Genomic DNA, 17,400 nt, shown 5'->3' with positions numbered 1-17,400 from the left:
GGAAATTTCACCCCATAGACTATTTCACTGCAGGATTCCTTTAAGAGTTTGAACACTGGGGCAGCTAGGTGGTACAGTGGATAAAACACCAGACCTGGAGTCAGGAGGACTTGAGTTGAAATTTGGCCTCAGACATGTAATAATGACCTAGCTGTGTGACCATGGGCAAGTCACTTAACCCCACTGCCTTACAAAAATAATAAGTGTTTAGCCCAACCCTAGACAAACAGTAAAGGCTTAATAAGTGTTTGTTGATGGATTAAAGAACTCCTACAGCCTTAACATGATTCAAATTTATTATTTATATTTTATATATATATATATATATATATGTATATATATATATATTTACTATTTATAAATAGCTTCTTAGGAATTCATTTAGTATTCTCGTGTACAAATTCATTCTGCTGAACAAATATCAAAATAATAGGAACTTCAGTTACTTTTTGAACTTGTCCTAATCAATCAGAGAACAGATATTCATAGTGTTGATCTGAATTATGGCATACTTCCTATACTTGGTGTTTTTGAGGAATAGTGGGTAGGTTGTGAGTATATTTTCCAAATATATTAAACTCAGATTATGATGATGTATGGTTACAATTACAAAAACAGTACTGTGGAAGTGAGAGTGAGAAGGGATCTTGGAGATCAACTCCCTAATTTTGATGATGATGAAGCTGGGGCCCAGAGAAGTTAAGTAATTTGCCTGAGATCATAAAAATCCTAGGCAATGAATCAACTTACATGCTCTTTCCGTTACTCCGAGTAGCCTGTCTGTATTGTAAAGCAATGAATGTCCCTGAGGTATGAGATAGTCAAATACATTATGAAAAAATTCTCATGACTATGCATTTCCAGTTAATCTTGCTTTCATATTATAATCAATGTGGTAAGTTGTTTCTAATCAGAGAAAGTCTGGTAAATGTTTAATACCAGAAAAAATATGCAAGACAGATTTTTATGTTTCATCTGCATCATTAACATTTTCTCCATCATTTCTAGACAATCCACAAAACATAAATCTGATTTTAATGTTTATCAATTTCTGACATGTAAATATCTGCTCATGCTGAAAATTGAACAACCAGCTCTTCCAAGCTATTAGAGGCTGGTTCCAGCACATTACTGATTCTAACACGCTATCCACTATAACTCTGGGCAGAACTGAAGCTTTTCAGGAATAATTTAAATTGCATCTTGACAATCTAGTTTTACAGTCAATTGGTAAAGTCCTGAGAGTCATTCAGACTCTGCAGCTATTCTTATTCCTGATGAGTCTTTTTCTATTACTTTGGGGTTTATAGCTGTGTTCCAAATAGTTAAGGTACTGGAAGGCTAACCATTGGAGGGAATATTATACTTTGTGCTTCTGCTGTGTTACCTGAAACACTGAACTTTATTTTTAACTCAGAAACTTTAGTTATCATATATGTGCTAGAATTTGATCTCTAAGACTATGAACACTTGAGCTGAAGGCCTTAAATTGAAGTCTGACACAGAGGTTTAATGAATTAATTTAATAAATATCAGATGTTTAATACATTTTTGTTGTGTTTGCTATATCTTAAGTACACAAGAACTACCACATTTTTAACAATTTCATTACTCAGCTAAGGTAGTATCCTCCAAAATGGAATGCTTTCAGTTTCATTTTTGTCTTTGAATCCCTAGTGCCTAGCATAGAGTTTGGTAGATAGTTGATGCTTGTGGAAAATTTGAATTCTACCTGTGATGTAAGAACAAAAAGATCTACCTTAGATTCCGATGTTCCTTAGTAGTTTAGAAAACATCAACTAAAATCATTATATTCTTCATTTCTATATTGTATACCTACCTTGATAAATAAGCCTGTTAACTGCTAACACAGTAAGCCTCTGCAGTCTCTGTGTGAGCTCTGTTTCAGATGCCCGAATAGGATTTTCTTGGCTCATTCTCCTTTGCATCATCATATTGAGCTCATCACTTGCCACAGAACGCATTTTCATTAGAAGAGATTCAGATTGAATGAGAGAAGATTTTCGGGGACCTTCAAAAGAAAAAAGAGAAAATGCAAATGCCAATAAAGATGGAAACATTTAAAGCTCTCAGGGAGGCAACTCATTTTGCTACAACTTTTTAAGAACAGTAATGACAGAACCAAAAAAGTTTAATGTGTGGTTTTTTTAAAGACCATAAAGGAAAAAAATAAAGACTATAAAGAAAGTGATTAAGAGAAAGTAGTCCTTTCCCCATTTGAAAAAGTGTAACAGTACTTTCAATTTCAAAGTTCTATAAAAAAAACTTAAAAGTAGAAATGCAGTTTTACAATCTGCAGAGCTGAGAGAGGTTTGCAAGATCTGATTCTTTTGAAAAATGAGTTTACAAGTCAATATAACTAGAGCTGAATAGAGTAATAAAAATTTTTTACAATATTGTTTCACTTCCTCATATTCACCTTTATCAATAGATGTTCAACTATTCTGTGCTCCAGTCATACTACAACAATTACCAATAAAGGCATTTTCTTTCACCAATATTTAGTGACATAAAGTAGAAATCAGTGAGAAGAAAAGACCAGAAAAATGATTAAAATTCCAATTATCTGCAATCAAAAGTATTTTGAACACATGCATTACTTATTCAATATTATAAAAGAATTTCTTGAGAAATATTTTCTCAAATTGAATAGGTAGAAGTAAACACTATTACTGCACCTGCTTCTGTACGAAATGCACATGAAGTAAATCCAGTAGAAAACTGAGAAGATGATTCTTGATTTAACACATTCAAGGAAAGGGGCATCAAAAGTTGACCATAGGAACTAAAATGATGTCTTGGTAGATGAGGAATAATAGAACCTTTCATTGCAATTGAACTTTTTTCAATAGTTTTTAAAAAATATATATCAATTTTTATAAATATCTTTAACATCACATATATATATCTGGGTACTATAACTATCTATAACATATCACTTATATATCTGGGTACTTAGTGATGAAACATAAAGAAGAAAGAAATAAGCACTAGTACAGCTCCTACTATGGTTCAGTCACCATGCTAAGCATGTTACAATCATTTCACTTGATTGTCACAACAATGTAGTGATGCATGCACTATTATCATTCCCATTTTACAGCTGAAGAAACTGACACAAACAGAGGTTAAGGAACTTGTCCAAGGTCAAAGAGCTAATAAATGTCTGAGGCCATTTTTGAATTCAGGTCTTCCTGACTCCAGGCCCAGATCTCCATCAGCTGTGATATCTAGCTGTCAAGATCATAAAATATTTTCACAAATTAGAACGATTAGAACAATCCAATGAAAAACATAGATAATACCTTTCAACTGATTAAACTGAATTAAATTCAAGTGCTTAAAACTCTTTTGAGTTGTTTCCTTTGATAAAAAATAAAATTTTAAAAGCAAATATATAAGCTATGCAAGAAAAATTTCCAGAGTATGCCTTCAATTTGATACAAACTGATTAATTTTCTATAACTTCTGTTATAAACAATACTGTACCCATGATATCCTGAGTCATCAGGTAAAGATAAAATTATAATATACTATACTTACTAAGGCAGGAAAGTATATTCATATTTAAGATTCATAGTTAAGAAAGATTTGAAAGGCTTTCTTGATAAACCTAAATAATCAGAAAATTGATCATATGAATTTCCTGAATGTTTCATTTGCAAGGTTTAAGTGTACATAAATAATTTCAAGCATAAAATTTGACCAACATCTTTTAAACATATATCTGAGCCATGCTTTTAGGCAGAGATGTTTCTAATTAGTCAATCAATAAGCATTTATTAAGTCGCTGCTATCTGCCAGATGCTGTGTTAAGTGTGGTGGATACAAAGAAATGCAAAAACATCCCCTTATCCCTTAGAAATCAATGTATGAGAAATCTATCACTGCTGTAATCTGAGGGGACAGCCTGTTTGTCCCCTCAATCATTTTCAGCAAGGTTTTGAATTTTACACTTTTCCCCTCACCCTCCCTTTGCCCCACACCAAAGGCACTCTGATAATCTTTACATTGTTTCCATGCTATAGGCATTGATCAAAACCGAACCCGTTTGTTCTAAGAATCAAACACTACCTTTTAACTTAGCCCTAACCAGTCTGAATTTCTGGTTAATACAAGAGTTTTTTGGTTTTTTTTTTTTTTGTTTTTGCAGGGCAATGGGGTTAAGTAACTTGCCCAAGGTTACACAGCTAGGTAATTATTAAGTGTCTGGGGTTGAATTTGAACTCTGATCCTTCTGACTACTCTACTGTGCCACTTAGCTGTCTCCAATCCAAGAGTTCATAAGAGATCTATTATCAATTTCAGAATTTGGATGGGGGGGAAAATTATATCTTTATTTTTACTAACCTCTAATTGAAATTTGGATTGGCCTTCAAATGTGAATGTAGACAACAAAATTATTCTGAGAAGGGGTCCAAAGACTTTACCAGACTGCAAAAGGGATACAAAAAAGGTTAAGAATTCCTGACCAAGATCCTTTTGCTGAATGAATTAGTTTCCATTAAAGGGCCTCTCCTATCTTTCCATTAGAATGAAATACTTAACTTATGATTTTGAAATTATAAGATTAGATGTCTTAGTTATCAAATTATATAATGCATCATCTTCACCACAGTCCATTTTAACCATTCCCATTGGAATAGGGTTCTAATGTACCTCTCTAAAAAGTTAATACATAATCTTGCCTAAACTCATTCTGGATATATTGTTTTACAACAAATTTTCAATGTAAAAAAAAAAAGAATGAACTTCTTTAGCATATTAACATTATACACTATCTTGTATTGTATAATCAGCTTAAAAATTCCTTAGTTTCAGAAAAATCTAGGAAGACTTCTATGAACTAATGCAAAGTGAAGAGAGAAAAATCAGAAAAACATATACAATAATGTCAAAATTGTAATGATGATTAACTGTAGAAGACTTGGCTATTCTGATCAATACAATAAACTGTGATAATTCCAAAGGATTCATAAAAAAATACTAGTGATGGTCACAGAGAGAACTGGTATGCTTTGAGTACTGATGGGAGCATATTTTTTGGTCTATTTTTCTTCCTTCATTTTCAACATGGCTAAAATAGAAATTTTTGCATGATTTCACAAGTATAATGGTTTCTCAATGAGTGAGAGGCTTGAAAGAGTTAGAGAATTTGGAACTCAAAATTAAAAAAAGGAATGCTAAAAATAAGCAAATATAATTCTTTTAAAATTACTTAAGTGTCTACTTATATAAAACTAATACTTCCCTAAGAAATGATATACAGGGGCAGCTAGGTGGTGCAGTGGATAGACCACCAGCCCCGGAGTTAGGAGTACCTGAGTTCAAATCCAGCCCCAGACACTTAATAATTACCTAGCTGTGTGTCCTTGGGCAAGCCACTTAACCCCATTGCCTTGCAAAAACTAAAAAACAACCCCCCCCCAAACAAAGATATACAATGAGTTTACATAAAAGGAATATGTTTTAATAACTAAACAGTATTGTTTTGCTTTATCTAATAGTGGTTTTCAAAGTAGGGTGTGTACCCAAGGGGATGTACAATATGGTCCACTGGAATGTAAGAAGAAAATATTAGAATTTCTTTAAGCAATTATATTTAACTAAAAATTATCAATATTTAATATTCAGAGGGTCATGTCTCTGTCATGTCTCATGCTCATGTGTTTCTTAATGTGTGGGAAATATTATGAGGGAAAAATGGGAAATCTACAATATGGGTTCACAATCATGCCCTCTTTCATTCATTCACTTTCAGAATTTCATAATGATAACATAATGATCACTTTTGGATTAAGTGAATTTATGGATTACATCTAGTTTTAACTAAGTTGACCCTCACAAAATGGACAAGATATTTAGAAATTTTCTAGCAAACATATCAGGAATATGAATGTGAACAAAAAAGCAAACAAGAAAATGTCAGAGTTGACCCTTCTCCTACTTCTGGCATAAAGGTCTTCATCAAAGACATCATACAGTCAAGCAATGCTCATTTAATCAAATCTGTCAAGTATTTAACCTTAAAACAAATTAGCAAGAAGATAATTTGAAAAAAAGGCAATGAACCCCAATGCATCATGAAATGATTTTTAAAAGTAATCAATATATATTTATTAAATAGCTATTATGTCCCATACAGTATGCCAAATGATGAGTACACAAAGATAAGAGTGAAAAAGTCCTTGTTTTCAAGTTGCTTATATTTTATTAGAGAAGGAAAAAATGCATATAATTATATATATAGAAAAATACAAGGTAGTTGAGGGGAAGCAACAAACTAGCAGCTGGGAGGAATAGAAAAAGATTTCTGAAAAGTGTGGCACTTGAATGAGTTTTTAAGGAAACAAGGGAGTCTAACAAATGCAATAAGGAAGCCAAAAACATGGTTACCCACAGAATATATAAGGAACATCAGTAAGAGAGCCAGTTTGTTTGGACCAGAGTATAGAAAAAGGAATAATGTATAAGAAGACTGGAAAGGAAGGTGAGGATAAATTGTAAAAGGTTTTAAAAGCAAAAGAGAACTGTATAAGAAAAATCTATAAGAACATAAAGAACATTCTTATAGTTTACTGAAGCATGATCAAACTGCACATTAGGAAGAATCACTTTGATAACGTTCTACAATAAATATTTCCACTTATCTTCTCACTCTCTTCTAAACCTTCTGGGATTAGGCTTCTACCTTATCATTTAAATGAAACGCTTTCTCAAAAGTTACCAAGGATTTAATTACCAAATCTAATGGTCTTTTCTCAGTCCCCTCCATCTTGACTTGTGTACAGAATCTGATATTGTTAATGATATTTTCCTCTTGGATACTTTCTTCTCCCTGGGACTTGGTCATACCACTCTCTCTGGGTTCATCTCTCACCTGTCTGACCATACTTTGTTTGACCATACATCTCAATATCCTTTGCTGGATTCCCCTACATGTCACAGGTCTTAGTTGTGGATGAATGCCCAAGGCTCTCTCCTGGGCCCTCTTCTCTTTTTGCTTGTCCTGATTCATATCTAGTCACTGGACCCAGATGACTCTGGAGGAGAAAAGTAAGGCTGGTGATATAGCATAACAACTCTTCACTCAAATCTAATTTATGTGCTTGTCATGTTATCACCTCCCTGATGTCATGGTCTTCTTTAAGATCAAAGAACAAACATCATCTCATTTGGCAAGTTCATCAGCTTCCAGTGTCAATTATATTGATGCAAATAATTCTTAGACCTATATCTCCAGCCCTACTTTCTCTCTTTCTCTCAGCTACAAACATCCATCACTAACTGCCTCTTTTTCAACTCAAATCAAATATCCCATAGACACCTGAAAAAAAATTCCACAAATTTAAAACAAAATTCCTCTTTAGTCCCAAGACCATCCCTACCTAGCCTTGGCTTCTTTTACTGTCAAGAGCACTATCAGTCTTGAAATCCCCCAGGATCACCATCATGGTATTATCCTCACTCCCCCTTAATCCCCCATCTACAGTATATCACAAGACAAATTTCTATTGTTTTTATCTTCACAACCACTCTCAGCCTCCCTTTCTAGAGGCATACAGTTACAGCTTTAATTGTTAGTTAATTCTCATCACCTCTGCCCCATACAACTGTAATAGCCTTCCAACTAGCAGCCTAACAACTTCCTCCCCATTCAGCTACTAAGGTGATTTTTTTTTTAGGTTTTTGCAAGGCAAATGGGGTTAAGTGGCTTGCCCAAGGCCACACAGCTAGGTAATTATTAAGTGTCTGAGACAGGATTTGAACCCAGGTACTCCTGACTCCAGGGCTGGTGCTTTATCCACTGTGCCACCTAGCCGCCCCTAAGGTGATTTTTCTTAAGGGTAAGTCTGACCACTCAATCCCTCTTAGCCCTACTTAAAGAGCTCTGGTGGTTCTTTATGACCTCCAGGGTCTAATGAGCTCTTCAGGACCTGGCCATTTCCTATCTTCCTTCCTCCTTGCACTTTACTTCCTAGCATCTAGACTTTGTTCTGTCTCCCCTGGCCTACTAGCAGTTCCATCAACACAATCCTAGATCTACCATCTTTGTGCCTTTTCACAGTGTCTTTCATACCTGGAGAACTCTGGTTATTCATCTTCCACTTCTTGGTTACTTTAACTTCCTTCAAAACCCAAGTCCTACTTTTCCAAAAGTCCTTTCCCAGTATTCCCAATTATTAATCCAAAAAGAGGAGAAGGTAAAGGACAGACTCCTGGAAGACAACAACAATAGCTAGTGGATGCGACCTAGAGGAGTCTGAGGAGTGGTCAAAAATAAGTAGGAACAAGGGGCGGCTAGGTGGCGCAGTGGATAAAGCACCGACCCTGGAGTCAGGAGTACCTGGGTTCAAATCCTGTCTCAGACACGTAATAATTACCTAGCTATGTGGCCTTGGGCAAGCCACTTAACCCCATTGCCTAGCCAAAAAAAAAAAAAAAAAAAAAAAAGGCAGGAACAGATCCAAGACAGAAACATGTAAACAAAATACAGAGAGGAAAGATTATAAGGAAAAGGTAATCGGTAGGGCAGCTAGGTGGCGTAGTGAATGGCACAATGAATAGAGCACCAGCCTTGGAGTCAGGAGTACCTGGGTTCAAATCCGACCTCAGACAATTAATAATTACCTAGCCGTGTGGCCTTGGGCAAGCCATTTAACCCCACTGCCTTGAAAAATCTAAAAAAAAAAAAAGGTAATGGGCAACACCAAAGATTACAGATAGATCAAAAAAGATGAGGATTGAGCAATGTCTATTATATTTGGCAAGTAAGAAATCATTGGTAATTTTCAAAAAGAGTTTCATTTGAATGAGATTGGAAGTCAATTGCAGAGGTTTTAGAAGAGAAAAAACACTAAGAAATCTATTAAAAAAAGTCTTTCCCAAGTTTAATCACTCAGGTGAGCAGAAGAACAGAATAATGCTTTGTGGAGATGACTGTTCAAGAAAGGTTTTTTTAAAGATTAGGTGATTTTTAGGAATTAGGGAAGTATATAGTATGACAAGAGGAGATCACTATTAGTGACAGTGGAGATGATAAAAAGGGAGCAATGTTCATGAGGAAACTGGATGGAAAAAGATTAAAAGGTGCACTCAAATGGATTCTCTTGGCAAGGTAAAGGGCCCTTTTAGTGAAATGATGAAGAAAAAGACAGCAGATGAAGGAAATTAAATAAAATTTGATGAGGAGAAAGGATGAAAAGGGAGCTCTCAGTGATTGTCTTCCTTAAGTGAAATATGCAGCAAGAGAGGGTGGGTAAGAGGGTGCTGCAGGAGGCTTGAGGAGAAAAGAAAAAATCTGGAATAGTTTTGATTTTGTTAATGAAACAGTAAATAATTAAGGAGATATAAAAGGACTGCCTTGCTGCAGTGAGGGTTCAGTTGAGATTGTTTAACAAAAATTTGTAGTGAATGCAGTCAGCAGGATTTTTTTAGTTATTCTACCTCTGAATAGAAACGTGCAAATAGGAACCAAAGCAAGAGATGGTAGGAATAAACCAATGGACAATCAGAGGTCATTCCTTTGAAGTTTAACTTAAACTACATGGTTATGAATTAAATGCTAAGGCAGAAAAAATTTATTTTTCAAAAAATAAAGTTGTAAGTCCTTTCAAAGCTGTTTTTTAATTTCTTTCCACCACCCTTTCTTACTCTTCTGAAAAAAAATTCAATATCAGTTCTATGTAATCTTTCAGATCAGTAGGATACAAAAATAAAATAAATGATGTAACTAACTACAATTTTGTGGGAACAAAAAAATTTTCTGTAATTAAAGGGCTAGAAATGACCACAGACTGGAAGAGAAGGGTTAGGAATAGCTAAATGAGGAACCAAGTTAATGGAAAAGTAACTAAAATTTTAGGGACCAAAAGAAAATGGAAAGAAGACTAAAGAAAGAAGAAATGTACTATATAATGGCTATGAGGTATAAGAGAAAATTGAGGAAGATAGCAATTAGCTTATTTGGCTAGATTGAAGAGAACAAACCTAAATGTAACAGGAGGTAAGAACTGTTATATAAATTTGGGTTACTGATGAAAATAATCAAAATTCATGTTCAATTTTAATATGATTCAAAAAATATGGAGGGGCCCACTGTAGAGCTTAGACAATATGAATATGATCAAATTTAGATTTTTTTTTTTTTAGAAACTTAATTCTTGCTGCTATGTGTTGCAAAAGTACAGAGGAAAGAGTAAAGATGTCAAGGGCATTATTACCTTGGTAAACAAAAGCCTAGACAAAATATTTTGTTGTGTCAATAGAGAAGAACAAAATTGATTACTATATGGGAATGAAGAATCAGCAAGGTTTACTAAGTTAAACTAAGGTTTAACTAATTTACTAATTGCAAGAGTACTCATTTTCTTTTCACATAAGTAGAAAGGCAAATTCTACCAAAGCAGACCTCAGTTGGCAGGAAGACATATTAAAATGAAATTATGTAAAATCCACTGGTTTCTAAGACTGCAGGGAGATATGTTGTGCCTGGCTAGCTAAATCAATAGCATTCTACTGGAGGATAGTACTATAATTTGAGTGGGGAATTAGGAAGGAACACTCCACTAATGTTCTATTCTGATGTTTTATTGTGGATTGGAGAGAACCTTAGAATCATAATAGCTGTGACAACAAAATAAAGTCCAGATAGCTTTCAAGTTTTAACTCAGTAGATATGTCTGTCATTTCAGTCATTCTGGATAAATTTTGAATATCTTATCACCTGAAAGCTGATTACCAAGTAATTAATATTTATAGCAATTCAAGGAGGCATAAGCATTTTAGGGATCACAGAAGTTTTAAAATGTCATGGGATAGGATTTATTTTTTAGGTTTTTGCAAGGCAAATGGGGTTAAGTGGCTTGCCCAAGGCCACACAGCTAGGTAATTATTAAAGTGTCTGAGACCGGATTTGAACCCAGGTACTCCTGACTCCAAGGCTGGTGCTTTATCCACTAAGCCACCCAGCTACCCCTTGAGATAGGATTTAGATGTAGAAGTGGCTAAAATGTTTTGAGTGAGGGCCCAGAATATAAACATATATATTTTTTGATCTAAGAAAGTGATTTTCACATGGCTTCTGAGTTTTCCTTACTGACAAGGAAAGCATGTAATATATTGGGGGGGGGGGGAAGATTCAGATAAAACATGAACAAATTTCTACACTACAATGAAGGATTATGTTTCAATTAAACTTGTGGAGTCTTTGTGTTTGGAAATGTATTTTATAACTTTATTTTCATCCTGACTGAAGATAGGTCACAATGAGGCTCACATTCAACTTTAGAATTTTATGAAGAAAAATTTACTAATGTGTAGCATATTCAGAATTTACTTGGATTGTAACTATTATTTGATATTGAGATCTGCAATTTTTTTACAAAAGCAAAATAACTAACATTAGGAAAAAGAAGTATTTTTAAAATTTATAAAGTTTAAATTTCTAAAAAAATATTTTATTGATAATGTACCTCCTAAATCATCAAATCTGGAAAAAAATTTTAAATGGTACCCTTATAGGGAAAGTAAAGCTATCTTTTCTATTTATGATGTTTATAACATTTTTATTTCATTACTCACCAGCAATACTTTTTCGCTTTTGAAATATTGCGTGATGAGGAATAGAAGGAAACTGGAATGAATTTGTCAGATTTTGAGTATCCTGGTTTGCAGTCGTCCTTATAAATTCAATAGCTGCCTGAAGAACTCTGAATTGTAGTGCAATAGCCATATCTGAGAATAAAGAAAAAATACTAAATAAGAATTGTTCTTTCTATAAAATATGTAAGTTATAATTAATAACTTATTTTTACTGAAACAATTTTATTTCTAGGTAATACAAGAAAGTGCCACTCAGTTTTTAGCACAAACTTTAAAATTGAGATGTGAAATTTAGGTAAAAATATTTGGGGGGATTAGTAAAAAAGAATTTCTGTTGAAAGAAATTTTTAGGCTAATACCAAATTTCAAAAGTAAGTTATGATAAAATATTTATTCACTGCAAATAGGTAGTCTATAAAATAAATTGCTTTCTTTGTGTAAACATGTCACAGCAAAGGTCATTTTATAATTAAAAGAAATGATTTTAAATGATCAAATGATTGTCAAATTTTTATTTGCTCTGTTATTTGATGCTACAAGGGAACTAAATCTGTTGCCCTAACCCCTACCCCTATTCTCCTCTAAAAAAAGGATCTGAAGGAAAATGAAAGAGTATCAAATCTTCTGCAGTAAATCTAAGAATTTAAATTCGGATTTGTAAGGGAGGTTGGTAGTTTTATTCTCAATGATATGTTAGTATATCTCTCAGTTGTCACTGGAACCCTTATTTTTGCCTGATAAAAGCCCTATTACAAAACTAAGATAATTATAAAATTAACCTTATTAGTAAACATCTCCAAAAAGAAACTTAAAAGATTACATATTGAAATCTCATTGCCAACAATTATGCTGAATAACTCTTGTAAAATTTAAGTCTTACTTCGTGTCCGTTTGTTTTTGCTGCTTTGAACATATCCAAGCAATATAATAAGATCTTCAATGACCCTAAAGTATTGTGAACCTGAAGAACTGCAAGCATGAATTGTAACAGCTACAAGAAGTTGTTGTATCTCACAAACAAGTAATTTGTAGTCATTCAAAGAAATGCTAAAAGACAAACAAAAACCCCAATAGAAAGAAGGGTCAGAAAATTTTTTTTTACAGAACACCTATCATTAATGTTAACAATCTCATTTGTAAGACCAAGTCTCCACCCGCCTCCTCACTCCTAGTCAGAGGACACCCGATTGGCTTTAGTTCTACTACAACTCAGAATCCCTGAATTCAAGTGATCCACCAGCCTAAGCCTGAGCCTAGGTCAAGTCTTCTTCAGACAATCATTTTTCAAGTATAATATAATTTTTTTGTTGCTATTGTTCAGTTGTTTCAATTGTATTTGACTTTGTGATCCTATTTGGAGTTTTCCTGACAGATACTGCAGTAGTTTGCCATTTTCCTTCTTCAATTTATTTTCCAGGTAATGAAACTTAGGCAAACATGGGAATTTCATTTACTAAAATTTTTACATATGTGTGTGTGATCTGTGATTTTATAAGTTACCTGAGAAGATTTCCTTTCCCCAACATGCATTAGGACCTTCTCTGTAACTTAAAGGTCTTTGAGAGTTGCCTGGGGACACTGAGATTAATAGACTCACACAGGCTCACACAGCCAGAAATCAGAGGCAGAAATCAAACTCAAGTCTTCTTGTATGAGGCTAGAGCAGTGTCTAATCTGCCAATCTGCCTCTCACTAATATCTTATACTATTAAAGGAATTCTTACCGTAAAGGTGTTTTTGCATGCCTTAAAATATTGTACAAAATGTAGTTTGGGATTATGATAGAAGCCTCAAAAGTAAAACTAGATCCAAGTTTGAGAATGTTTTAAATTGAAAAACTCTTCCCAAAAAGATTCACTTCCTAAATTCTGGGCATCATCATCTAATTGGTAAATTAAGCACATAACTTTACCTCTGAGACGTCCTAGAAGATCTCTAAGGTCTGTCAACTTTGATCTTTTTCTTCATTTTCTTTTCCATTTTCCTACCTACCAAGGATCTTTTCACATGAACGAAACATATCTCATTTGGCTGTGATGGAGCAATGGGAGCACTGAATGCAGGTAGACAAGTCCTTGACCATGATCCCATTCTACCACCTGTAGGACACTTGACTAGAGACAATCCCTCACACACATATATATAATGATGAGGGTCAGACAGTGATCTCTACGGTCTCTTACAATTCTGAATCTGAAATTCATGGTCCCATGGGACAGCCAATCCCCTTTTGGCCAGTTCTTCACAATTTATTTCCTGTACTGAACTGAAATCCATCTTCTTGTACAGTCATTCATTGGTCCTAATTTTATTACCTAAGGCCAAGAACATGAGTTCAAATTCCAATTCCACAAAGACAAGGAGCATGGTTTCATGCAAAGAATGATGTACCTCAGGTCTGAAAACCTGGATTTTAATCCTTCAAGGCATGAGAATGTGTGGCTAGTCACAACACCATTTGAGCCTCAGATTCTTCAGCTAAAAGGTGAAGATAATTCTTGTATTACACAGAACTTCAAGGATGGTTGTAAGGAAAGGGGCCTATAAACTTCAAACTTTATAGAGATTTGAGTTGTGAATTACAATAGAATGCTAAAAAATTTTGAAGACAATAGTCATGCTCTTTATTAATTTTTTCTTATCTGGGCTTAAATGTCCTAGGTTCTTAGAAATATTCATATAATAGTTTTAAGCTCCTTCACCATCTTGTAGGTGAAAGGACGACCATCCTTTCAATGTATTATAATTTTTCAATATTTTGATTGGATCTATGATCTCAGCTCATATAGTAGCAATTAGTAATCCCATAATATAGAAGAAGTCATGCCTTCTAATGGTATTGATTACAATTATTCATGCCTTCTCATAATGTTCCCATAAATCCTACATAGAGGTTTGTCTAACAAGCTAGTAATCTACTTCTAGATTTCCTGCAGTATGGGCTGTCTACTGGTTATCCCTAGCACTTATATTCCTGAATTATTAACTGTTCCTGTCACACATTTTGATTTTTATCTTTTATGCCATTTTTCTTATACAAAGTATGCTATAGTCTACTCATACCTACTAGGCACCTCTCCAATGTTCTTTGTGTGATCTATAATCCTAATTTTTCAAAGACTGAGATTCTAAGATTTGCAACAGGGCATCATTTCAAGAATAATGATGTTAAAAAGATGGATCTTTGTTTTGGGAATAATTTCCTTCAGTTTCCCAAATGTTAACCAATACACTCATCTCTTTGCCTCATCTATAAAACAAATAGGTCCCCAACAGCTGCACATCATAATAGGCACTTTTCATTTACTTATTAGTTTTTCTCATATAGATTGTTAGTACAAAATATGAGGTGTGATTTAGGATAGTTTCTCCAATGTTCTAGCACATACTAAAAAAAAAATTCATCTACATACAGAAGTATCTGGAAGAATTAACCATCTATAGGAAATTCTTATTTCATTTGGATTTTGTATGGAGTCCCTTCCCTGACACTGGTAAGTAGCTTTGATGAATCCACATCACCTCCTCATGCCTTATCTTTCAATTTCAAGGAAGGTTGAAATTCATCCCTCTTCACTATTTCCATTAAAGTTATCATTGTCCTCCCCATCAGCCCATATTATCCTGAATCCAAAACCTCCACATGCCATACTTCCAATTCAGTCAACACTAAATTGTTCAGCCTGGTGGATTTCATCTTTTTAAAATCGCTTGTATCAATCCCTTGACTATACACATATGACCACCATACTATTTAAGGACTTTACCAACTCTCACTAGGATTACTTTAGTATCTTCCAAATTATTCTCCCTACCTTCAGTATCACCTCTTCAACTCCTCTTCCACATAGTCATCTAAAATGATCCTCCTAAGGAATAGGATTAACCATGCCACTTTCCTTCTCAATAAATTCTATTACTTCTAGGACCAAATACAAATTCACATTTTTCATTTACAATTTATTAAGATACAATGTAAAATATACCAATGTTATACGTACTTTGTTTCTAGTCCATTTAAGGCAGCAATGGTATTACATAATACATATAATAGGCCATTATCCAGCAACATATCTGCCACCTTAGAACAAGAATTTAAAATTTGAAGAAGAAGAAAAAGAGAGTTGTGTAAGAGTATGTTGTCACAAAGAGAGGTCTCTATTAGTCCCAGGACTGGAATGATACACCATTTCTGAAAAAGTTCCATGTTTTTCACTTCCTCAAGATCAAATCTATTTTAAAAAATACATAATGAAAAGAATTTAGTTAGGAATATTGCAAGAAAATTATCTCTAACACTCTTTATATTTCCTCTAATTTAATGACTATATTGTTTTAAAGAACCTACATCACCAGTACCAAAGACAACATTTTTATCTAATGTTAAACGAACACCATTTAGAGATATAACAATCATTATCAATATTTATATAGTGCTTACTTTGGGCCAGGCTAAACTCTGCTAAACTCTTTATAAATATCTCATTTGATCCTCATAAGAACCCTGACAGGCAGGTGCTATTACTTTGTTATTTAGTCATTTTTCAGTTGTCTCTAACTCTTCATGATCCCATTTGCTTTTTCTTAGCAAAGATACTGGAATGGCTGGCCATTTCCTTCTTCAGCTCGTTTTACAGATGAGGAACTCACGATTCCTCACTTACAAGATTAAATGATTTGCCCAGGATATGTCAGCCAGGAAATATCTGAGGCCTGATTTGAACTCAGGAAGAGGATTCTTTCTGATTCCAAGCCTGATGTTCTGTCCATTTGCCACCCAGTTATGCTATTTTATCCCCATTTTATGTTATTGCTGTCCTTTGTTCTCAAAAAGAACCAGGACATCAGGAATGTAAAACCAAGTGAACTGGATTTAAGTCAGGGAGGACTGTGCAAAGTCACCAGCCTCACACTCTCTCCTGGAGTCATCAGGGTCCAGTAGATGCAGTAGGATGCCCTCAATGCAGTAGGAAACCTTGAACTTTTTAAGTTAAGGTCTTTATCTGGTCTCAGTTTACCTGAGGCAACACCCATTAGTAAGACTAGGTAAGAAATGAGGCAAAGAATGGCCTCTTTTACCTAGTTTAAAAAAAATCAATCCAGGAGGAGAAGTCTCTCAGAGTTTCTAGCCAAAACATAAATAACTGATATCAGGGCCCAGAGGCTAAATGAGGCTTGGATTGGGATCTATTGTTGGTTAATCTAAGAGAGCAAGAGTGATTTGGGTAAGACATGATCCTTAAGAAAGAAATCTAGTAGCTGCCTATAAACCCCAAAATATCTAGCAAGTTTTCAGTAATCAAAATTTACATTTCTTTGGGCAGAGTAGGTTGCTCATGATCACATAGCTAGTAAGTGTCTAAGGCTGCATTTAAACTCAGTTCTTCTTGACCCAAGGCCCAGCATTTTCTCAACAGGACCTGGCATTTAGCATATACATAGTATATTGTTAATTAGTAGCTAAAACACATTTTAATAGTGAATAAAATGAACAGGAAATTATAATAGCAGTACATTAAAGAACATCAAAGCATTTATTTGGCAAGATGGTCTAGATCTGGAATTTCTTAGTGTAGAGAACTGGTGAAGGAATTGACTTTACCAACAAAGATCAGCAGATGCTCTGCACCTGATACTCTTCCAGCTCTCTAGTGATTTTACTATGCTACCTCAAAGCATATCATGCCCATAAAAATTAAGTTAACTTATCTGAAGATTGTCTTTTAACTTACCTACTAAATTCTCTAAGGTTAAATCTAAAGGCAAGAAATCATT

General features: G+C 34.3%; 1 protein-coding gene across 1 annotated transcript in view; it reads right to left on the bottom strand.

Annotated features, from left to right (window-relative positions):
- LYST (lysosomal trafficking regulator) overlaps positions 1–17,400 on the bottom strand; it is a 190,352-nt gene that overhangs the window by 82,993 nt on the left and 89,959 nt on the right. Inside the window, exons 25-28 of the mRNA XM_074222963.1 lie at positions 15,627–15,857; positions 12,506–12,672; positions 11,605–11,757; positions 1,841–2,032 (exon numbers count right to left, since the gene is read on the bottom strand). Coding sequence (XP_074079064.1) covers positions 1,841–2,032; positions 11,605–11,757; positions 12,506–12,672; positions 15,627–15,857 — 743 coding nt within the window. The remainder of the gene's footprint in view (positions 1–1,840; positions 2,033–11,604; positions 11,758–12,505; positions 12,673–15,626; positions 15,858–17,400) is intronic.

Source organism: Macrotis lagotis, chromosome 2, assembly GCF_037893015.1.
Source record: "Macrotis lagotis isolate mMagLag1 chromosome 2, bilby.v1.9.chrom.fasta, whole genome shotgun sequence".
NCBI lineage: Eukaryota > Metazoa > Chordata > Mammalia > Peramelemorphia > Peramelidae > Macrotis > Macrotis lagotis.
Note: the sequence above shows the minus strand (reverse complement) of the source record. Positions and strands in the feature narration are given on the sequence as shown.